The sequence below is a fragment of the Accipiter gentilis genome, chromosome 7, assembly GCF_929443795.1.
Source record: "Accipiter gentilis chromosome 7, bAccGen1.1, whole genome shotgun sequence".
In the NCBI taxonomy this organism is placed as follows: domain Eukaryota; kingdom Metazoa; phylum Chordata; class Aves; order Accipitriformes; family Accipitridae; genus Astur; species Astur gentilis.
Window position 1 is genome coordinate 18778491 of NC_064886.1, and position 25090 is coordinate 18803580.

The following is a 25090-nucleotide window of genomic DNA, read 5'->3' on the forward strand; positions in this document are numbered from 1 at the left end:
TTTCCACACAAAGGTTTATAGGAGATGCCACTAAGCAGAAGGTAAACACAACTTTTTTGCTGCTCCCTCTTGCTGCCCATTTATGGCAGCTTCAAACGGGCAAATGCTGGCATTGAGCTGTGATGGAGCTGCATCCTCAGCATGCACAAATGCTGGGCCGTGCCCATGCACGACTGCTGTCTGTCATACACGTGCAAAACCCTGGGCTGGCTCTCCAGTGAGCCGAGGCAGTTGAAGGTGTGTTTGCAGGGTCTAGGGTGGGACCAATGCTTGCTGCCTTTGGCAGGAGCGGGACAGGCTCTGCAGTCAGAGGCACATAGATGAGATTGGGGTTGATGAGGTCACACTGAATTTATGGGGTCTAATTCCAGTCAGAAACTGGGGCCGCAGACTTGTGTTCATGTAAGAGGTGGCCCAGAGGAGCAGGGGGCAGCTCTGTATTTTTAACCTCTGCGCTAAATTATTACTGGTCCAGATTCCCTTCCTGTTTCTTAAATGTTTGATTTTCCCTGAAAGAGCTGACAGCTACTACTACAGGCTAACCCTATGCATAAACACTCCTGGTATGGAAAGGTTGTTCTCAGACTTTCCAGATCTCTCAATCCTTAGTCTTTTTCCCAAGCTGCTGCAGATTGCTATCATTGAATTGTTTCAATTCAGAGGTAGTAGGGCAAATTGGGAAGCACTGCTGTAAATTAGTGTGCATCCAATTCACACCCTTGGGGTAGTTTATCCTGGTAGGTGAGCACTTTCTGCTCTGGTCAAGGCACTGGCCTAAACTAATCCTAAACTAATCATCATGATGATGATCTGGAGTTTCCTAACTAGTCTTCTGGGTTGGGCTATGATAACGATGTCCTGTGACTCTTTCTCAATTTTATAATTGCCTTGTCATTGAGAAAAGAATTAGATCCAGCTTTTTGCCTTTTCAGACAATCTCAGATCTGATCTAATTTACTTCTCTTGACTCTTGAAGTTTGAAAATGCTGTCAGCTAATGCTCATTATCTTTTATTACCTTAATATATTAACACAAGTGAACCACACAGCAAGTGTGACCTCATCCAACTTTGTTTTTTGCTTGAGAGTTTTTATTCTTTGCCTATAAGTTAGTAATTGTCTGTGAGCAAGATAACTGTATTTGGTGCATCACAGTATGAAAGCCGTAATAAGGTTTCACTTTCTTTACACACCAATATTTTGACAGGATCTCCTTGAACTGCCTCCTCCAGAGCTATTGGGAATTTTCCTTGTGCTTATAAAATTGAACTCTAAATTGCTAATCGGCAACAGACAGAGAAACAAACACCCGAGAAGTCCTGGGTGAGGCTGCAGGTTCCTCCTCCTCTCCCAAATAGGAGCTGTTCTCCACGTGTGAATGACAAGCTGCAGCCTTTGATCATTGTAGTAAGAGAAAAGTGGTACCGAGGGATGGTTATTTTGTCCATTTTGACAGCATCTGCCATGAATTTGTAAAATATGTCAAATGTGTATTCATAATGTAAAATAATGCATTCAAGCGTGAAAAATTAGGCTTTGTTCTGATACCAGGAAGTGCTTGAGCAGGACTGTTTCAATAAGCAAGGGAACAGGAGAGGAGGTCAGCAATCACCATAGGAATGCAAAACTGTTTTATTCTGTAACAAATTAATGGAGTTGCTTGAGGCTGTTGTCATTCCAAAAATAGAACATTGAATTAAGTAAAGGAGTCTGAGAGAAAACAGAAACTTTTGTTCTGGGTATTTTGGGGGGGGGGGGGGGGGGGGAGGTGTCATTGGAAAGGAAGGATTCATGTTTTCATATGCTGTTCCTTGAAAGGCAGATATAAATTGATAACTTAATGATGTCTGAGCTGCAGAACTAGGCCTGTGTGGTTGCTCCTATGGGAGTCAGAGAGCACATACTGCTTTGGGAGTCTGGTTAGTGTAATATTGGTTGCCTGTGAGAGCAATGCGAAGCGCAGGTTGAAGATTGGGTTCGGAGAAAAAAGGCATGGATATCTCTGAACTAATAGTGGTGAATCTGTAAAGCCAGGGAGCTTTTTCTGAAGCAGCTAGAAGGCTGGGTGGCCTCGCTGCTCTCTGTCCTGCAACTTTGTAGCTTGTGCTTAAATTTCCCAGTGGGAAAACTCCCTGACTTAGTGAGACTGCACACACACTTGAAATGATATACGTGCATGCGTGTTTGCAGGGTGCGGACACAAATTTTGCTGGAGGCAACAGCCTGCACCTCTGGAGTTCAGTGGTGAAACCTAAGTGAAAGCTGACTTCTTTCCACAGACCTAAACACTCCAATGATTTAACCAGGAATTTAACTATCTGCATTACTAACAGTCCCAAAAATCAGCATGTGTAGTCAGGGTTGCTATCCAGGTGAGAAATCCAACAGTAATGGGGAGTGAAGTAAGAATTACTCCCAGGGCTTGGGCAGAGTGGTGGGGCTGGTGCCAGACCCAGGATTTTGCTTTGCGTGTCTCTGCATCTTGTTTTGTTTTATCACGGTCCCTCAGCGGGGCCATGAGTGGCATATACTCTTCCTGGGATTAGAGTCACAGTGGGATACGGATGAGTGCTGGTAAGACAGAGGATTTTCTGTGCATTCAAGATATATCTGTGTTCTTAGTAACTTTACAGGGGTTTTATTGTAAGCTGCTTTTGTGGTTTCCTGTGGCTGTTTGGGCCTATCGGTTTGGAGCTTTTTCCTCCAAGAGCTTCGAAACAACAGGATGGAGAGTCCAGTGAAAGCCCATTGCTCTGGAGAAAGGCTTTGGACCAACCTTACCTCTTTCTGACAGTGCCTTTGGAGAATCTGCTGCCAGCATTTTAATATCCTGTAATTTCTGGCTCATGCAGGGAATTTTTCAATATCACCAAAGGCAGAAGCTTCTGTGGGGAGAATCAGAAGTGCTATAAAATGACATACCTGTGTAACCTGTGGATGCAGGTTAGAAAGTCTGTAGTATATAGAACTTCAAGTTACTTTGCTTCATTTTGCCTTTAGGTATAATACTTGAGGCCATTGACTGCAGTCAAAAGCTGGGGTTTGCCAAGAGAAACGCAGCCAAGATCTGGTCCTCCAGGAGCCGAGGGAGAACTGCCAGGGAGGGATCAGCCCAAACTGGGGCAGAAGTTATTGCTATTACTGCTTAGGGGAAACACTGAAAATACTGAACCAGATTTAGGGAAGGATCCTTCTGAAGCAGCATTTGCTCCTTAAAATGGGAATGCAAGCAATGCAGTTAGCACTGTGTTTCTCTGTATTGTTTTAATGGTGACCTCAATCTGGGAGTAATGGCAACCTGTGTCTGTGAATTGGGGAGCAAAATAAGCTTCCTGAAAATTTGGGAAGTGGAGTTGAGAGGGACTTTCTGGTTCCTGAAAGGCAGCTGTGCCATGGTGTTGCAGGATGCTGTTTACACCAGTGCCCCTTGCTCTTGCCCACTTCCTTTTGGGGTGCCATTTGCTGGGGTTGTGAGAGCATTTACTCCAGTCCTTCACTGCTTTACCAGTGAGTAACTTTGTGAGAGATGGGGATGCACTTTGCTATTCAACCTTAGCTGCTTAGATCAATATCTGCAGCGGGAGAGTGATTTTAATAAAAGGACTCTCTCTCAGCTTTCCTATCTCCATGACAGATAGACCCCAGCTAACATAAATCCTGGCCTTTCTCCTGTCAGTCTCTTGGCTTTGTGTGACATAGATGTTTTGACACTGAATACAAATATTTCACAGTTGGCTAATAGTTTAGAGCATATATTTAAGAGATTTACTTTTGCAATCACCTGGTGCCTTTAGTGAATGTGTTTGCCTTGTAAGGCCTTTCTGTTGTTTGGAGAATATATCCACACACTCCCATACACATGTTCATTTTCTGTTGTTTATGAAATATCACTAAGGGAAAATGAGTTTTGCTTTTGATAACAGTAGTAGGGACCCCTATCCTAACCTCCTCTTTAGCAATGAGAACCTCCAGTAGCTGTGACAAACCTTATTTATCAGATGTCAGGAGGGATGCACACGGGTTTGTGATGCTGGCAGCTGGAAGCACCAGCTCTGCACCGGGGTAAGAAGCAATGCCAGGACCAGTGCCCTGCAGTGAGGAGCTGGGCAAGAGGTCTGGCAGCCCTGCTGTGGCCCCTGGGACTGTCACCCAGCTTAGCTTCACCCAGGGTGGCTGTGCCTCGCGACTCCCCCCATAGCAGTGGTGTGCTGCCTGGGGATGCAAATTGCCCTTCCTGAGCTGGTGGTGCCCCGGTGGTTTTCAGGGTTGGTTTTGGCATCTCCACCTCTGGCCAAGAAGAGCTGAGGGGTGTCTGGAAGGGAGAAGGAGGTTTTAGGAAATCCTAATGCTGCTCATGCCTGGGGGAGGCACGTTAAGGTGGGCTGTGGTGTTCATGGTTTGTGTTTATGGGGTTTCTGCCTAGCAAGCAGCAGGTCATGCAAAACCTGTGTGTGTGTGTTTTCATGGCTTTAGCAGTCATCTCTGCCCTCCAGGTAACCAGAATAGAAACCCTCCTTGGTTAATCAGGTCTTTTTAAACTTCAGTTTAGCTTGCAATAGTGGCTCTGTCATTCACTTCTTTCAGCTAATGAATTTGTGACCTTTAGCCACTGTGCTAATGCCTCTAACTATAACTGGCAGGACAATTTCCCCATTGCTGTTGTATGAGAGATGCAGAGAAACTCACCAAGAGCAGCCTGTGACTTTTAACCACTACATCAACACCCCTGATCAAAACTAAAATGGCAAGTTAGGCCAGTGATCAGCCCAGCAGAGCAACCTGAGCGATTGTAACAGCCACATGAAATGAGAAAACTCATGGGGGATTTCCTCTCTTGGGCACCCTCCCTGCATTGAGGTTTGGGCAGTTAAAGCAGTTTTATCAGTTATGTGCACCATGGTGGCCTTGGCTATGCTGAGTGTAATATGGAGGAAGACTCCCTTCCAGTACTCAGGGAATTAGTCTGAGCTGGAAAACCTTAGTTCTTCAAATACCTGTATTGCCTCTGTCAGAGGAGGCAGGAGCTGGAGACAGCTGATGGAGACTCGAAAGAGAAACCCTGTGAATGTCTCATCTCATTTCTGCTTGGTTTTTGGAGAGGGAGTGTTCAGCGTCCCTGTGCTCTCTTCACGGTCACACTTTTTCTCTATAGGTTCACCCTCAGCATTTGTTCTGTGTCCTTCACCCATTGGAATGATCCCCTTCTCCTTAATGGAAAGAATATCTTACGCCCAAGAGATTTGGGCAAGAACTCACTGGCCCTGGGAGGCCATGAACACCTGGCTTAAGAACACTGTTATCCTGTGCTTTGTACAGACCATGGATGGGACCACATAGTGCTTCTGCACAACATATAGGTAGTACTACGGGAGTATATTTTATCTAACTTCTAGCTTTTTCTATCAGACATGTTTGAATAAATGTTTTTAACAACGAAGACTTCGGCCAGAAGCATGCGTGTGAGAGTGAGGCAAAGATGAATAAATAGAATACGTGATGACATAAAGATTTTATGGGGTATTGGGATGGGCACATTACTCACAGATGGTGAAACCATCCCAGTATGTTTCAAGAAAAGCTATTTTAGGGATGTTTAGAGAGTTTTTAAAATTCTTTTATTGTGACTGTTTTTTCTATTACTCCAACCCATAAAACCAGGTGCCTTAGTTACCATGTTTCCTGCTGTACAGGGTTCAGAGGGAGCAATAAAAGCCTTTAAAACTTCCCTGAAACAACCTTCCTACAGTTACAGATGTCACAGGTTTAATGTCCTGTATCTCAGGTCCTTCCAGGCCTTGACACGATGGTAGCGTTTGGAGGAAAGGGGATCGCTCTTCTACCTGGTGGAATAAAATTTCCACTTTATAACCTATAGAAATGCTGGATCTTTGGCTTAGAAGCTGTGATAAATTTAACTGTAACAGCCAGTGTTAATTTGCACTCCTCAGGTTTGGACAGCATAATTTTGGGCAGTTTCATATTTGGGCAAGAATTGTGCTCAAGTCTGGTAGTTCTCAAAAAGAAATGATGATACTGGGGCAGCAGAAGGGTGTCCTGTCTAGGAAAATTAAAACCTTATGAGAGGTGAATTTAAGTTGTTATAGTGCATTTCATCCATACATACTCTTATTTAATCCTAAAGAAATTTTTTGTTTGTTTGTTTCGGACTGGGTCACATTTAAACTAAAAGAACTCCAGTCTTTGCAAATAAACATATCTGCTTGGAGAACCATTCTGCTGTAATGATAATGGCTCAGCTGTAGCTTTATACCTGATAAAATCTTCTTATGCAGGGAAGTCTGATGTCTGCATAGGCTAGCACACTAGCTTTATTGCTTGGGTTGCATGCTATTCCCTGGTTAGGATAAATATGTGTTCTATTTTGATAAACAAGCCTGAACTCTTCCTTCCCAGTAGCAATGTTGTTAACAGTCATCTTCCCAGAGAATGGCAAATAATGAGGTAGTGGCTTAACAAAGCAGTTCCTCAACCTTTTCTAAGTAGACCCTTGTTCCCTTGGGGGGAAAAAAAATTCTCTAATCTGCTGGGTATAGTGCTGCTATAAGGGTTTTTATTTTCAACTAAGTAAAAAAGTCAGGGTAAACTTTGCGTATGTACTTGATGCGTTTACTTTACCTCATTTTGTTTCTGTGCTTGCATGTGCTTGTTTAATGTTGTGTTGTCTTGTTTTGCAATTGCTTTAGGGATGATCTCTAAGGTATCGCAGATGAGGGAGTGCAGATTAAGAATGGCCTACCATGTCAGAGCATGGTTCCATCTGGCCCAGCAGCCTGTTTCTGATAGCACCCAAAAGCAGATACTTGGTAGGAAAGAGTAAGATCATGCAAGCACGGAGGATGCTTCCCCTAAACATGCTCTCAGCAGCCCGTGGCAGAGGTCTTGTCTTTGCATAATGCTGATTTAGGGAGTGCAGCAAGGAGTATTCTCTCTGGAGTCCAACACTTCACATGCTTTCCTTGCTGGACTAATGGCAGTTTTGAGCCTTTTTGCTCTTCTCCAGTTTCCCAAACTTTTGCTGATAGAGAAGCCTGAATTAATCTTCAGGCCCTTTGGGTATTGGATTACACTCTGCCTCACTCCTTTCTGTGCCAGCAGTGCTGGAACTGGCATGGGATGCTAATCCTGCTGTACCTATTCACTCAGTCGTAGAGGAAAATGTATGAAAACAAATTGCTAGTCCAAGCTAAATTTAGATTTATTCAGCTGGAGTTAATTATAATCTTTATTTAGTCCCAAGTGATGCCTTCTTATCATACACTTATTATAGCTGAGAAAATTAATTTTTATTCTACCATAAAGGTGAATGTAATAATCTGGGTTCAGGGAAGGGATTACTTTAATAAGATTTATAGGCAGCCTTTCAGACAGTATGGTTTTATTACTATCTGTAGGTGGCCTTGCTGTACGTATGTCTTTCAGTATGGGTGACTGTGCAAAATGCATGCAAGCTAAAAACTGTATTAAGCACCAGCTCAGAAACTTCCACATCCAACTTAATTTTTTGGCAACAGTAAGCAGGCAAAGCACTTGACTTGCTTTGGAACAGAATAATACAATTTGTTACTGAACTTGTGACCTGATCAGGGGGTTCATTCATATGGATGGTTTAATTTCACACTGAAAAATATATTTTAGTAGACAAAAGATTGATGAGGCCCGAGATGCTGCTTTCAAGCTTTTTGGAAGCAGAGTGATGGACAAACATAGGCATGCAGTGTGGGAAGAGAAACTTTAGTGAAGAATGAGCCATCAGGTTTGATGCGCCAGGACTCCTTTGCCCACAGACATCTAAGCCTCCAGCCTGCAGGTCCGCACTGGCCACCTTTAGCAGTTGAGTTAATGGATAGGAATAGGCTCCTCCTAAGAGTGATTTATCACCCCAAGATATAATTGTTTAGGTCAGGATGAGTGAATTCTGGAGACACCCTTTTCTGTGATTTACTGAAAGGGGAGCCTGGAGTGTGTGCTGAGCTTAGATACCTAATCTAAAATGAGATGCGCTGAGTCCTGCGGAGGGTGGCCAGAATGTGTAGCTGTAGTGAAGCTTGGGTAACAGAAGCTTGACAGACATTTGAAGATAGGTACGTGAGAAGATAGGTACAAGTCTACAGAAGTTAATTAACTTCCCTTCAGTTTTAGATGTTAGGATTAAATAGACTACTTACTTTTAAAAATTGCATCCTTTTTCTTGTCTTTCAAAACAAGCTGCCCAACTAGCAACGTTTTGCAAAGCGAATCTCTGTCTCCACAACTGTGTAATCAAGACTGAACATATGGGCTGTAAACTGGTTGTGAGTCCTACATCAAGTTCTATCCTTACATCAGACTAGAATAAGAAAAAGAGAGAATGAGAAAAGCTTAAAGGGATCCTATCATCTTTTCTCATGCTACAATTTTTTGTTGACAGTTTCTGGGCTGACTTTAATGTTATTGGGAACTCTTCTTAGCTCTTTCTTGCAGTGACATATCTTCAAATTATTCTGTTACGGTTGAAAAGACTGTTTGTTATTATGTTTTTTGTTCTTCTATGCCAGTGTGGTTCACTGCATAACTACCTCAAGTACTAAAGGAGTAAGTCTTGTTTTTGAATGGTAGGTGATGAAAGTTGTTCCTCAGTGGGACTATGGAGGGTTTGTCTCCTCCTTTTCCTCCCTAATGTAAAACCAAGGAGATGAGTCACATGATGGACTCTGAATGTGGAAGGTAAACAGTGACATCGTTCTTTCATGGTTATTTTATTAAATTTTGAATGAGTCAGGGAGAGCATGAGGTGGGTGTTCATCTAGAGTCCTTAAGTCCTCCTTGCACAACCCAAACTTATCCTACTTACAGCGCTCAAATGAGGTCTGAACTCATGGTAGGTTTTCACACTGTAATCATCCTCCTTATTTTCCTGCTGCCAGGATTAAGAGTCAGAGTTTCCCCAGCTGTAGCCAGGCCAAATCACCTTGCACAACCTCTCATCGCTGGGATCCCTAAACAGCATCAGGTCTTACCCCTTGCATGTATGAGAGAAAGTGACCTACACAGCTGGTCCAGAATTAATTATTCTCCTATAATTTATCAGTTCCAGAATAGCTTTCCTTGTGTAGACACCGTATTCTGGGATACAGTGTGTTTTTATTCAAGGATAATGCCTGCATTTCCAGAGCAAAATAATTATTATGAATAGAGCCATTTTTATAGTGGAATAATGTACATGTGTACTTTGGTCTTTATGGTCTTTAGTGAGGGCTGGTGGGAAGGGCTGGTGATTTTTCTCCTATACAGACAAGCCATTGATTGCCTCTGTGTGAGTCATGGATAACATCATAGTACTTACTGGCACCACATTACTTGAAATTATTCCTCTTTTACAAAGAGGAGTGTCTGTATGATCTCATGCTACAATTCTGATGATGCTGCAGGAAAGAGGAATTTTAACATTTTCACAGTTTTTCCACAGGTGCAGGATTGGCTTTCTTGTTTGTTTTCAGAGCAAAAAGGTATCGAAAAAGTTGAAATTTTAAATGCTTCTTGTTCCCTGCACCTCTGACTTTAGAATTGCTGAGGGCTTATGGAAGACCTGGCTCCTGTTAAGTAGCTAGCTGAAGTAGAGGGAAGATTTAGATGTGAAGTTTGGATTTGTGCTCCAACAGAAGTTATTTTCCTTTTTAGTTATAAAATTATGAACTTTAAAGACTTTCTTCTTACTGCAGCTTAACATAGATGTGTTAGTTTTTAATGCTGACATGCCACTGCCACCACTACCCTCTAGGAGGACACTTGTTTTGCTTCTTACTAAAATGTATGAAATCTAAGAAATATAGCTTGAATGGAATCTTGAGTTACATGAATGGCAGTTTTTTTATTGCACAGCGTGACCTACAGCTACGGCTTTGCATGTGCCTTAGTTCTGTGCTGCTTTTTATGGCATCAGTCCAGGCTTGAGTGAGATTAAATGCAAAAGCAATGGACAATTTTATGTTTAAATAAAAAATTATCAAGACAACAGAAAGGAAGCTTCATTTGAGGTCCGAGCTGGTCAGAGTAAGGCCCAGGAAGGGGCATCCCCCTGAGGCGCAGCATTGCATGGTTGGTTACATGCACAGTGGCTTCCTCTCTTTCTCTCTGCTCTTCAGAAACATCAGAAGGGTGTTTCCTTTTTGTGTGCGCTCTCAGAGTTTGCAGGATGAACTGGGCTATGAGGCTATTGCCCAGATCTGGAGAGACGAGTTTTGGCATAAAATGGGAGTGATAAGATTTTAGAAGTTGACCTGTTGCTCTAGGGGTCTTGGTATTTAGCTAGTCCAAACAGGTGTTTTAAAAGGGGCAAAGCACCTGCTGAAAACCTGTTACAAGGTAAAAGTTGTAATAGAAATTCAAGGTAAACATCCCAAGCCATGTCCAACGTGTTATTTCCATACGTATGCCCTCAACGCCCCCAATGCCACAGTAGTCTGAGAAACAGACTGTGTTCAGGCTTTGAGATAGCACTGGGCTCTGGGGATGCTCATTTGGCCTCCATTTACTTTCTTCAACTCTAGCTCTCTTTTGTTACATAATTAGGCCTAACCCACATTCTGATCTAATGTTCTGCCCTCTTTTGATCTTGCTGGAGTGCTTATTAAAGGAGCAGGTTGGTGATTTATTAGTCGCTTTGTTGCATGCCAGAGAGCTGGAAATGTGTCCTGTTTCTGATTGTTACTGTAAGGAGATTGATGCTGTGGTGCTGACGTGCTGAATTAAAAAGGCGGGGTGTTGGCCTGCCATCGTATGAAGTATTTCTTTTTAGATGTTCCTACAGCATCATAAAATGCTGCTAAATTCAGATATCATATTTTGTTGCAGGCTGGTTCTAGGACAAAGCCCAGCCCTGTCTACTGGTGTTTATGGCTTCCCATATAAGCTTTCAGACAAAATTTGTGTCTCATTTTGTTTGAGTTACAGCAGGCTGATATCCTAGTCCTCGTACCAGTTCTGAGAAGAGGCACTGAATATTGCCACTGTAATGAAACAGAGGAAAGGGAAAACCATACCTTTTAAACTTCCTGTAAATCACTGTTTGAGAGACATAAAGTATCTGCATAAAAGAGGGGGAGGGGGGTAAGTCCTATAATGTAAACACAAATACATTTAAGCCGTGCCTTGGTTTTGGTTCCTCTTTAGGCTCAGGAACTATGTCAGTGTTTAAATCTTCTTTGCAACCTGGTGTGTCTAGGGAGAAGGCAAATTTTAGCTCTTCCGGAAATCAGAGGATACTCTTGCTGCTGTGTGTCCTTTGCTTATCTGTACAGCTGCACAATTTTTATGGTAAATGCAACTTCACAAAAGTATTGCTTTCAAATATAGTTTGATTTATCCACAATTAATCCAGGAAGGTGCTTGTCTGCATTTGACTTCTCAGCGAAGAAACAATGCCCTTCCTCCCATCACTGCCTCAGCTTTCACAGGAGCAAAGTTCACTTTCAGTGACTGAGTTGTGGAGTTGCACAATGGCATGGCAAGCCATGCCGTGTCAAGGTGCTCTATAAATAGCAGAGCAGTAATGGAGCTGCTAAAACATCCCTTGGTGACTTTGGTTCTAGAATTGGCATTGATCTCCTTTCTTCCTTCTCCTCCTGCTAAGAGCAGGACGAGGTTTGACCCGCACTTCGTTGTTCAGTGGTGGGATAAAAGCGTTGGGGCTCCCACAGAGCAGCACAGCAAGCAGTAGTGGGGCATTGCCTGACCCCTGCTAAATGGTGATCACCAGCTTCTGCTCTTTGCCTCCATCCCTGTTGTAGGTTGCTCTGGGTTCCTTGCCTTGTGCAGCCTCCTGTGTCTGGTGCTAATGGGCGGTGGTGTCCATCTCAGTTACATGGCACCTAACTGCTTTCTGTGGTGTCTGTCTCACCTGTGCCTTCTGCCTCTTACACTGCTTGCAGCTTGGTTAGCCTCTTCCCTGGAGAGACTACCTCTGTCCTTTTCCAGACGTGCTTATTACTACACACACCCTATGGCTTCCCATAGAGAACTGGGGTCTCTGGTTTCTGCATGCTGCAGGGAATGTGCCAGCTGCCCATCATTCGCATCTGAATGAAAAGAGATGTGGAAAGGAAAAGCTAAAGTCAGTTTTCTCCACTAGAAAATTGGTTGTCCCCTATGTGAGCTATGATACCATAGCAAGCTGGCCCAGGTCAGTGCTCACATGGGGAAGGGAGGAGAAAGTTTCTCATCATCTGGATTTCTGCATTTCAGGTGGGTGCCCAGGTCCATGGCTGCATGCAGCTAGGAGAAGCTGTTGGCTGCACTGGTGTGTTATGAGAGATGGGCTGAAATGTTTATGCATGGGCATATATGAAATGAGAGGACACCCAAGCAGGGTGATTGCATGGCAGCTGCTCTGCAATTGCATTTGCTTGTGGACCTGAGAGGAAACCCTGCTCTGATCCCCATGGGGAGTAGTGAGAGAGGAGACTGTTTCCTGGTGAGATTTTTTTTTATGCTTTTGTATATTTTTTTGCATATTTACTTGTTCCCACAAAGAATATTCCAATGGCTGGAGAAAAACCTTGACACAATTAAATATAAAGCAAAAGTAAAGGCAGAAAGATTGTGATGAGATGAGAAGCATTTAAACAAGCGTAGATAATGTCAAACCATTGAAAATAAATGAGCAGAATTTCAACTGAGAACAAGAGTGGAGCAAAGTCAAATGGACGAGATTTGCCATAGAATCTGTCTTCGATAAGTATAGGCTTTAAAAATACACAACCTGAAAAAAAAGCTTAAATATTAGAGCTTTGATCTGTGCTAAATTGTGGCTGCAAGCATCCAAGTCATCTGGCTTGTAACAGGTGTAATTGTTTGTGTGGTTGTCACATTGTATATCTGCTCTCCCCAGTCCTGACAAACAGTAAAATTGCTGCTAAGCTTCAGTGAGAGACAACAAGAGCTTTGACCTTAGGATCTGTCATTGTTCCTTTGTTATCTCTGCACATTATGGAACTGCTTCATTTTAATTCATTTGGTTTCTGTTTATTTCTTCTGTGGCAGTCCCAGGAGCTTGCATTCACTGGCTTTTTGTTGGAGTGTATGAATTGTTAGTCTGAAAGACCCACCGTTTCTTTCTGGTAGAATTGCAGCCCAGATTGAATATATCTCACTATTAATTAGCAATTGGCCCAAACCAAAGATGTCTGTTTGATCCCTCCCTCCCTCTGGAATCTTTTCTTGCCTGGGAAAAATTGCTCAGCGCTGGCTGGAGGATTGACCATTGTGTTGTAGAGAAACTTCTGTGGTTTCCAAATGTGTTTCATTCTCCTGTGGAATTAAACCAAAAAATCCTTCTAAGTGTCTGCGAACCTTCAGCATGTAAAGGATTTCTCTCCTTTTCTCAAGTTCACTCTTGCCTGTAAATCCATCCCACTGAGACCTCTATCAAACCCCGTATTGTTTTGTGTGAAAAGTTTTGGTTTCAAGAACATAAAGCTTTTATCAGTTTGCTGCTAACTTCCAAGCTGCTGACCTGGCAAAAGCGGATTGAGAGTGATGTAGATTTGCACCCCTCCATTGCATTGTGTGTTAGCAATGTTAGACTAAAGAAAATGTTCTGGTTTACTGCCTGCTAATATTCAATATGCCGATTTCTTATGTATATTGAAACATGGATGAGAAAAAGTCCTAAGTTTGATCTGGCAATAAAAGAATAAAAAACAACTAGTAAAAGATTTTGGAACTTAGACTGGGATCTGGCCAATCAATCTCCTTTTTTTATCCAGTACTTGATTAATGGCTTTGAAGTAGATATTAGATTGGGGATGGTGGAAATGGACCCGTACAGCTCATGCAATGGGATGTTTTCAGCATATGAGATTTGAGCCAACAATGTTATTCCATGGTACCTGTGTCAGATTGTTTCATAATTGTGGCTTACAGTATTGATCTTTGGTAATACATTGCTTTTGAGAAAAACTGAGGGGCATGCTAAGCAAACGTTAGAGTTGTCTTTCTGTTTCCTTTTATCTTTGGCCTGCAGTGGTGGAGAGCCGAGGAGGGATCATGGACAGCATACAGAGATTTTCAAACCTGCCAACGTATCTCCCCGCGAGCTATCACATCTGCAATGCTGATATTTTCTTCTTCCTTAAAGAAGCCAACCAGGATATCATGAGGAACTCCAGTTTGCAGTCCAGGGTGGATTCATTCTTTATATACAAAGCCAAACTGCCACCTGTCCTAAATGCCACATATGGACCCTTTTCTGTTGAGCAGGCTGTTCCCTTGGACCTCATGCTGACTTCTGCATCTTTTGGTTTTGCAAATAAATTCACTTTTAATTGGAAATTAAAATCTCACATAATCGACAGCTCAATCTATTCCAACAAACCTAAAATACAAACCTTGTTCTATATTGCGGGGAAGGACTGGGATGACTATAATTCTGCGGAGAGGTTGCCTTGTGTGAAGATGTTTGCTCTCCTGGAGTCTAGAGAAGTTGTGGCAAGCTGTAGATTGACAGGCCATCTAGGATTATGTGTTGCGGAGCTGGAATTATCTCCCAGCTGGTTCAGCTCCCCTCCACCCCTGGTCTCAGAGGAAACAGCCTCCCTGGAAGGGATTACTGTGGAGCTCTTCTATAAGATTTATACACCAGATGGGGAATGTTCTCCAGAGGATGCAAAATGGGAAAACAATATCCATACAGGTCAAGATAATGAACACAAGGCTTTGTCAGCTATGGAGAGGATTGGTAGCATCATTGTTTACCCAAATCAAGACAAATTAAAACAGTCTTCCCTGAGGCTAGATGAAAATGTCGTTATTCGCTTACCACTCAACCCGGTCAGAGAAGGTGATGTTGTAACCTTTCATGTTTCCCTGGCTGATGACTCTCTAGCAGACCAGTTTGTATTAAGGTAAGAGAATTTTTAAACAGTCTACAAATAGGGACAAATAGATGTCAGGTGTAATTTCTTTGGTTACATTCAGTATTTTCCTGAGAGAACTTAAGCGCTTCCTTTCCAACTGGGGAAAACTATAAATAGTCTTGAATTATCTGTGTGGATGACACTTTTTGGAACATGGGAATTGATTTTAAAGTATGAGCTATAAATGTTTGTATGTTTATTTTTTGTTTTAATTCCATTTGCTTCTAGTCATAATTCTGCCTCTTAAATTATGCCTCTAAGTCAGCCAGGGTAACTGTGGCAATCCATTTTGCTAGACAGTTTGCAGGAGGGTTTTCTGTTTCTTTGGTGAAGCTTCCTCTCTTTTTATCAACTTTCTTATCATCTTTCCAAAGTACATCGGATACATCTTGTACAGGTCATAGGTGGTGAGGAACTACTTTGTTGCATTGTACAGGGGGTAGCTGAGAGGTGAGAAAATGAGATGTGCCTCAGCTTGTGTAGGAAGTCTTTGGCAGAGCCAGGATTTCGATTCAAACTTTGCAAGTTGTCTTCAGTTTTTCTATAAGACAGCCCATCCTGCTTTCTCAGGCTTTTGACTGCTTGTTGCGTGACCCATTTTTGTTTTAAGTTTTGAGACTTTCTGGTGACCTTTACTTGTGAATCTGCCCGTAATAGGAGAATTCAGGCATTTCTAACCACCTCGAGGGTTAGTGCTGCATATTTGTTATGTCCTTAGCTGTCAGACTGTGGGTTCAGAGCTGCATAGAGACCAAATTCAGAGAGAAATGTGAGCCAGACTGGGGGAATAAAAGGGCCAAAAGGTAATTGGAAAGTGTCATATTCTGTGAGAATGTGAGACACTTGGGAAAGAAGGAGTTGCAGCCCGCACTAGCAAACCTCAAAACAAATTCATGCCTTACTTCTAACTTTTTGATCTGAGAACGATGGGAGCAGAACATGACAGAAGTGCGCTTTGGGGACAGATGTTGAGAAAACAGACAGCAAACCTTATGCAGCACTTTCAAATCATTCAACATGTGTGAAATAGCACATGCATATTAATAAACTTACAGATTGCTGCATGAATCAGGACAAGTGGTTCATAGTGCAGGGCACAGGCAGAGGGAAAGAAATGGTCCACAATATCCCAAGCACTTTGGTCTACTCAGGGTGGTGGGGAAATGTGTGAGAAATATCACAGGATTTAACCAGACTAAAAGGTTTGGATCAGGAAGGGTCTTCATAGGAAGAAACCCAACTTATTCTTGTCTTTACCTGGCTTTACTGGTTTTAATTTGTTAAATATGGTTTTGGCCAGCATCTGCTGTCAGTAGATGGACCAACCTCATGGAGCAGTCAGGTTTCGGCAGCTGTGTATTGATCCTCAGTGCTATAGCAGAGAGATTATGGAATTTGCCTAAGGCTCTGCAAGGATTTAACATCAGCTCTTAATTCTCGTTTTTTTTGTTCTCTTTGCCACACCACAGATAAAATTCCCTAGGTATTAGAGACAACCTAAGATGACGATGTTTTCTTTCCATTGGAATTTCTAAAATAATACTTACCTTGTAACAAACTGTGAGGGAAACACCAAAAACTTCTTGCAGAGATAGTTTTGAAATGCTGTCTTTCAAAAGCAAAATAGTTTCTGGAAGCGCTGAGCACAGTAACTAACCTGGGGTTTCAAGCAAGTAGAAAGAAGAGTTGAGAACCTCCAAACTGGGGAGCCCCAGGATGAGCCAGAAGAGCCTGGCTAGCACCAAGACACTCATCTTCTCCCACAGGCTCCTATGACATGCATGTCTTCAGCTGTCAGGTGGGAGTCACTTTGCGGTGCTCTCCCAACACGTGAAGCATGCATGTCGGTGCTCCTGAGCTGCTGGGAAGGCAGTCAGGTTTCCATGGGGATTTCCTTCTTTGAAAAGTGTGTGGAATCGGTTCATCTCCAGAGGATGTTTCTGTTACAATAATTCAGCGTGTTTTACATGCCCAGAAATATTTCCTTGGAAAATTCACTATTGGCTCTATGAAGTCTAGCCTGTTTGGTCTTTTATTTGGCTTTGCTTGCATTGTGCTTTTCATCACAGAAACGGCAATTATTTTTCTTTAACCTTCAGTTGAATGCTGAAAATAAGAGGCAAAATACAATTCTGCTGATGGTTCACCTGTCCTTCAGGATGGAGAGAGCACCAGCAACTGTTGCTATGATTATTTCAAATGACGTATGTGGGGCCCATGGAGAGATTATTCAGCTGAAGTTCACATAGTAGGGCAGGAAATTATGCTGAGGGAAATACAATCACTATAGCGTCTGCATCTAATATATGCAGTTTCCCTCACAGGCTTTCCCTGTTTTTCAGCTCAATGCTAATGTTCGTAAAAACCCAGAAGGTTTTTATATAGAGAGAATTTCTGTGTGTTATAGCCGGAGAAAAATACATTGAAGTGAATGTTTGCCTTGGGAAATATATTTTTGCCTAATATAACTTGATTGTTTTTAATCATATTTGTTATAAGTGTAGTGGGGTGAATTGCAGTTTGGCTCATATGAAACAATAGATCAAAATCAAGTCATTCTCAACACGGTGTTTGATGCCAACCTCAAGCTCTGACAGTATGCAAAAGAACAGATATGCTCAATTTTATGCACCTCTTTACTATTTCATGCTGTGTTGTGTACTATTTTATGTTGGATTTTGTTCTAGCAAAACTGACTACGGTTCTCATATGAGAGCAGATTCTTCCTCATTTTGGTAAAATTTGGGATTCTTAACCAAGCTTGGAAAGTGAAAAGCAATTGGAAACAGTTTCTTGATTCAGCAGTGTGACGTGTTGATACTCACTGGTAAAACCCCCATTCTTCCTGTAATATCACTTACAGGGCGATGCTGCCAGTTATATGTGAAGCTCCAGCTATTACTTCCAGTCCCTTTTATCAGTCCAAACTGTTTTTCCTCTGCTTAAGCTAAGTCTTGGTTATTTGTTTTAATTCATTAACTAGAATTTAAGATTGAGTTGGAGCTCTAGTTGTGCTGTGGTCTGGGGAATTTGTTTCTTTTCATACTGCAATCCAGCCAGCATGGCTCAGTGTAATTGAAGGACCCAGATATGTCAAGGGGCAGAATTTGGAGGCTAAGCGTGCATTTAATGCTTTTGCTGTGCCTGACAGTCATATTGCTCAATTTGTTGACAGATGATCTATATATGTGCGCAGTGAAATTCTTGACACTGGAGATTAATTTGTGGCCTTGCTGGTCTGATCTGTACTGTAAAAATTACCATCTGTGAACATAAATTTTGCCCATTATGTTAGGTGGGTTGCCACTAAACATAGTTTAACCATAAAGATAGGTGAAATGGGCTATGTTGCCATGATTAAACTTTTTTATGGGCTACCTAGTTTAAAGACAAAGGAAAAATGAAGCACAGCTTTGAGATTCCAGCAAAACTAATACACGCAATAGTGTCACAAATTTTCAGGCACTTTTTGTCTTTTGATGCACTGGAGCATCTGTGTTACCTTCTTTACTGACAAACTTAGATGAAACATAGTAAATGAGGAAAGATGAAAATCACGACTAAACGAGGGCTAACACCAACTTTTGTGCTATTTACTAAACAGAAGAAGTCTCCTGATATACATGGAAGAGTTGTAAAAGAGACAGGAGAAACCAAATCTTTCTTAACTGGAAGGACAGAAATCTCATCCAATAATACTGCGAATGGCTTGCATTTCTTTTGTGGTGTATGTTATTATTTTACTTCATCTTGAGACTCAAAGGGTATATTTAAAAGAAAAATGGGAGTAATTTTGTACAGCAGGAAAACGTTTAATGGAATAAATGGACAATCATCCTTGGTTATAGGAAAGAAACCAGGACACTCTCTTTATAAATAAATGGCAAAGTTTTGTCCCGTTTTCCAAGTCTCCCCATTTAAACCGTCAGCAAGGATGTGCTGGTAATGAAGGCTGAGCGCTAATAGCAATTTGTCGAGTCACAGACAAAAAGTGAGTTTGTCGGCATTTGTTACACGTCCCTAACAGAACCTATCCTTCTTTTATGCCCGATCAGAATAGAAACAGAGATTGGAGATATTCCAGGAATAATAGTAAGGGGCTGAAACCAGGTAATGAATCCCACGCTAGAGAAATGAAAGCGACTGTGGTTGGGATGTGGTCCTCTGTCTGGAGGGGAATGGCAGGACTGTGCAAAGAAACCTTGCTGTCATTCGGTGCCTAGGCAACCTCAGGGAAAAAGATTATCCACTTCTCTCTGCTATGCTCCACATATTGCAGGGCAAAGATTACTTTTTGATTTTTGGATGAACCAGTACAAGGTGTAATACATGCTGGTTGGCTTTTACTGATTATTCTCACTAGGAAAAATGATATTAAGGATTTATATTAATAAACATATATCCATATGGAGGAGGTTATGTCTCCTACTAAGGAATAAAAATTGCACAGGCCATTAAAACTGACTTACAAGGCTTCTGCGTTAATAATGAAAGATCTGTAGAAGTCTGAGCAGTCGTCTAGAAGGCCAGAAAAAGATCATTAAGAGGATGTCTCCTGCCAATAGCTGCCAAGAGCAAACAAGGGAAAGAAAACAGAAGGTTTTAGATCTGGAAATGCATAGAAAATGAGAGCATACAGACTGTGGGGAATGCAGCCTGGCTGCATGTGAGGAGGAGGCTCCGTGTGGCCGTCATCGCTTGTAACCGAGCTGCTATGAATGGGGAAGCAGGGCAGGATTATTACTGGTGAGAGAAATAAATGTTTAACTGAAGCATAATTTCAGGATGAAAATTCAGTGTAAGTGAAAGTGTTGAGAAAGGGGAAAAAATATACTTCTGAAATTAATCAGAAATGCTTGTTTAGATTTAGAAATAATTACAGAATTAAAACATTACTGGCAACTTGGGAATAATTGTTTTTTATGCAAAGTTTTTAATAAACCCAGAATGAATGTTTAAATTTGGTATTTCTCTCTTTTCTCTGAATGTACATTGAACTAAGTGTAAAATATAAAATAGTAATATTAATAAAAAATATCAAGCACTGCAAAGTCTGGAAATGCCAGCAATGTCTGTGCAACCTTAACTTGGTCCCCATGTATATACATACACTTTATAACATATTCCTCAAAGACAAATTCACACTTTTTTTCCCCCCCTTTTTTTTCCAGATTGCCTGGTTCATTCAATGCATCCATTTTTCTTCCTCCCACTGTTTTCTTTTCTTTTTGTCACTGAACGGGAAAGGGAGTAATGTCCTTTCAGGACACTCCTGTGAAGCCTGGGGCAGCTGTCACCAGAATTTTTTTTAGCTTGGATAAACCATTTCTATAAATGCTCTTTGAGAAAGGGTTGCACCATTCTTTTTATTTTTCTTGCTTCTGTTTGAGACAGGCATGTGGCCCAGAAAAAGTGACTTCAGCTGATGAAAGCCTGGCATGATGGTATGGAGTTACAAATGTTGCAATTTGTGTGTTGTATGAAGTAGTTAGACCTGAATCTTTCTTGACCGAAGTGAAAAAGGCATCCTCCCTGGGTACCTGCAGGCAGTGCATGGCTGTGCTGCACCCACATGCACAAGCCAACTTGCCCTGGAAGTAGTTGTACCACACTGCCAGGTTTTCTCTTCTTTTCATGTGCTTTAAGATAACCTTCTCTGCCCTAGCCACACTGGAGAGGGAGAAGAAAAGAAACATCCCCCTCATACAGTCTTAAAAAAACAGCTAAAAGTGACCAAAAAAATAGCTCCTTCCTAGAGCTCGAGCAGTCCTAAAAGCTTAAAAACCGATGGATATCCGACAGTGAATAAATGACCCAGTGAATCCTGAAAGACCCCGCAAGACTACAGTCAATAAAACTTTTTAATGGAATTTTAGATAAAGGTCAACTATCTGCTACAATAATCAGCCATCCGCAATCACTCTTCACAGGAATAAAACAGGCAGAGCAGCAGCCCCACGCGACAGTAAGAAGCTCTTGTTAGTTGTTGGATATTGGCTTTGAAGCACTTCCAGACGGGATCACAGCGTCATGGTGATAAAACACTCTTTTTTTTTTTTTTTTTTTTTTTTTTTTATTGAGATGTTTTCTGACGGTGACTTCTGTTGCCCTGCAAAAGGGGTCCTGAACACGCCGCTTTGTCCAGAAACACAGCTACTCGTTACTGCAGCGTTATTAAGGTGTTGTCACGGTAAAGGAGGATGAGACAGTGATGGGAGGCTGTGGTGCTGAGTTTGGGTGACTGTGGCAAGTGTCCCTGCTGTCTGCCCCTTCCCTCACCCTCCACAGCCCTGGCTTAGGGAATGCTCCCTTCTCCCATAGGAGTGGGGAAATGTATGTAAGAGTTGGAGGGGAGAGGTTGACCAAAATGCAGAATTAAATTTATTAAAAATATTTAACCTGCATGTATATTTCACTAGTATTTTTCACTGAGAAGGTGAATAGTTTGACTGCTAGTTATTTTTAATTTTGACAGTTTGGGAATATTTCACGTGTATGGTGGGGGAATACTGAGTACAGCTGGAATGAAACAAGGACCCACGTTCCATTGGTAAAGGTGTTTGGTTTGCCTTGAAACCCTACTTTTTCTTCTATTCGAGTCCTGCCAGCAGCACAGCTATCTCATTCATCTTCCTATCTGCATCTATGAGCGCTAAGGCATGTGGCAATGTTATGTAAATTAATTTGCTGTATCTCCTATTCAGAATCATAAAGTGGAAAAAAAGAGAATTATGTTGATTTTAAGTCAGTTGGTGTGTGCCCTGGTTTTGTCTGGGATAGACTTAAATTTCTTCCTAGTAGCTGGTATAGTGTTATGTTTTGGATTTAGGATGAGAAGAATGTTGATAATGCAGTGATGTTTTTAGTTGTTGCTAAGTAGTGTTTATACTAAGTTAAGGATTTTTCAGCTTCTCATGGCCAGCCAGCAAGAAGGCTGGAGGGGCACAAGAAGTTGGGAGGGGACACAGCCAGGACAGCTGGCCCAAACTGGCCAAAGGGATATTCCATACCATGTGATGTCATGTCCAGTATATAAACTGGGGGGAGCTGGTCGGGAGGGACGGCCTGCTGCTCAGGGACTGGCTGGGCATCGGTCAACGGGTGGTGAGCAATTGCACTGTGCATCACTTCTATATTCTAATTCTTTTATTATTATTATGGTGGTGATACTGTTATCATCATTATTATTATTTTCTTCCTTTCTGTCCTATTAAACTGTATCTCAACCCATGAGGTTTACTTTTTTTTTCAATTCTCTCCCCCATGCCACTGGGCGGGGGGAGTGAGTGAGCGGCCGCATAGTGCTTAGTTGCCAGCTGGGGTTAAACCATGACAGCGTGTGAGCAGGCCTCTCGTCTCAGCAGCACTGAACTACAAGTGGGTAAGCGGTGCTCTGTGTAACTGGTGGCAGTGCATCTTGTTTGACACATCAGATCGTTTTGCACGTGGGTGACAAATAAGGTTTATAATAGGAGCCCCGACAACCTCTTGTCTGCCAGTGTGTTAGCAGACACTGCTATACCCTGCAAATGGAGATGATGTGAAAAGTGTTTCCCGTGGATTTGGAAGATGCCAATACACCATGTGACTTGACACAAACTCAGCCTTGTTGACGGTAATGGAAAGAGATTTTACATTTTTAAATGGTTTGGGTTCTACAAGCTTGTTCCTAGGCTGATCCCCATCTCCGAAAGCTTCAACATGACAGCTCCTGCTAATTAACTCCAGGCAGCTCCTGCACAACGCAGTGCTTGCTTCAGGGCCGGGTGCGGATCTGCAGAGTACCGTCGGCAGATGTAGCACAGTTGCACCGAGAACAAGGTGTAAGCTGTGGTTAAAATGCTTGCGATGCAGAGCGTGCCAGGGAAGGAGGCAAGTGCTTTTTGGAGGAGACCACTGCTAAAAGGATGCCCTTAGTTTGTTGCATCTGCTCAGACTTCTTCAATGCAACGTGAAGGTGTGCTGGGTAGTGATCGCTCTTGGATAAGAGGCTGTGTCTAAGGGGCTTGCTGTAGGTTCAGGCTCTCCAGTCTGCACAGGGTATCGCCACTGCTTTTCTCCAAATCTTTCTTTTGTTGGGGGCTGTCCTGTCTGTAGTTATCGCCTTGCAGGAAGGGACAGATGATTTACCCCTGCTGTGATTAACATCGGTGCCGCAATGAAATGGGAAGGGAAAGCCACCGAAAATGGAATTAGTTGAGTTTTGCCTGTGAGCACCTGGGTCTGCGTTCAGTTACCTGCATTAATGAACACAAAGCTGCCTTGAGGTGACAAAACTGCTTAAATACACAGTAACACAAAGGGTAATTTAAGGAAGAGAGCTGCAAGATAAAAATTTTTTTCTTCTTCTTCTTTTTTTTTTCATCTTTTTTTTTTTTTTTTTTTTTTCATCATACTCAGGATGGGAACACAGGTCAGAAAAGGTTCCTGTCTTTGATCATTTCAAGTTCGGGGACACACTGTGGCTTTTTGCAAACTGTCCTAGTGAGCAAGTCCCTGGTGGGGAGCTTGGGGGAGGGTCTTTGTATTGGACAATATGCTGAGTGGTCCCTGCTTTGTGCTGCCAGACAATGGTGGCATTGATCAGCTTCTTGTTCAGCTCTTCATTAGCTGGCAGTGCAGTAAATCACAGTCTTGTTTAAACAAGTCAGACACAACAGTGATTCGGTTGTTGATGCAGTTACTTCTAATGTGTAGTGAACAGTATTAAAAGAAAAGTGTAAAAATGTGCCTACTTTGAAATTTAACTTCTTCCTGAGATAAATGTTTTGGGATGTGCGTTGCTGTCATTTTATCCTGGTAAAAAATGGATTACTATCCCATGAGGCTGATGAAGTATTGCTTTGAGTGAGCACATTGTTCTCAATTTCTTCATATTCTCGCTGATGCAACAGAGAGTTGCTTTTGTCCTTGTGTTTACCTGTAAGTTTTTGCATGGTCTGATACAAGAAGGCCTGTGTGATGGTTAGCTGACAGCTTTGTGGAGGGAGGACTTTCAGAAAGAGCAGGAGACAGAATATTGCAAGAAAGTCGTCAATGTATCTTGCTTTGGGTGCGCCTCCTACCCCCCACGCAATTTATGTCAATAAAGGACTTGTAAAATGGTTTTGGACAAAGCAGAGCAGGGATCTGTGCTTTGTGTGAGGTATTTAATGCTTCAGATAGCTGCCACGTGTGCCTTGGATGCTGTACTCAGCCAGGGTATGAAAGAAATCTTATTAACAAAGTTATTGGATCCCAGATGAATCAAAAGAGCTGCAGGAGAAGAAAACAGTGACAAATGAGTCTGCCATCCCAAGGCACTGCAAATGGTGCTTACGGTTAAAGCTATTTCACTTTTTGCACCATTTGGCTGCCAGCCCTCCAATGCTGCATGGGCAGTGGGGACTGAGGCAGTGCGAGGAAGGTGATGCTTCGTGCCGGCAGAGCTGCAGAAAGCCCCCACACGGTGGGGCCAGTGTTGTTTCACATGGGAGGACTGCAGCAGGAGCTCTTCTTGAGCTCCCCAGAGCACAGGGAACTGCTCTTAGATGGTGTGGTTCATCTCTCATCTCCCCCCAGCTTTCAGTCTGCCACTTAAAAGCCCCTTACCCTGAGCAGCACTGGGTGACAGTGCCCTGTATGGAGCAGTGCTTCGTCCTGTGTTGAGAGTTTCAACCACGTAAGAGGAAAACATCTCTAAAACATATTCTCCTTAGGATCCCTGTGGAGATGCTGTGGATATTCCCAGCAGAGAAGGAATTGGTCAGAGCGGCAGTATTTTCAGGGGTATGCCAATGAGGAGGGCCATATTCAAGCAGTCCCATGTTTGTAGGGCAACTTTGTCAGCCTTATCACTCTGAGCCATCAGATGTGGCTCCAACAGGTCTCCCTCTGTTCCTGCTGTGCTTTCATTTAAGTTGCTCAGTAGGACCAAAATATACCTTCTCCTTTCCACTACATCCTTTTTAAAATTTTCTGCCAAGTGAACTTTCTAGGTTACTTTTTTCTCACTGTGTGGCCCAAGCTTTTGTGGTATTAATGAAGGAGTCCTCAAATGTATTTTCACTGAATCCTCATCTCTAATTGCACTGGTCCTAGAAGGCAGCAAGTGGGAAAGGAAGAGAAGCAAAGTATGGGATAGACGATGCCTTGTTCATGGGCTTTCTAAGCATCTGCTCAAGTTAATGAGGGTCTGGG

The 25090-nt window shown here is 42.4% G+C and overlaps 1 protein-coding gene across 1 annotated transcript in view; it reads left to right on the plus strand.

Moving 5' to 3' along the window:
* Positions 1-25090, plus strand: part of TMEM132B (transmembrane protein 132B) — a 259981-nt gene that overhangs the window by 56079 nt on the left and 178812 nt on the right. Inside the window, exon 2 of the mRNA XM_049806661.1 lies at positions 14020-14899. Within this exon, the coding sequence (XP_049662618.1) occupies positions 14020-14899 (880 nt within the window). The remainder of the gene's footprint in view (positions 1-14019; positions 14900-25090) is intronic.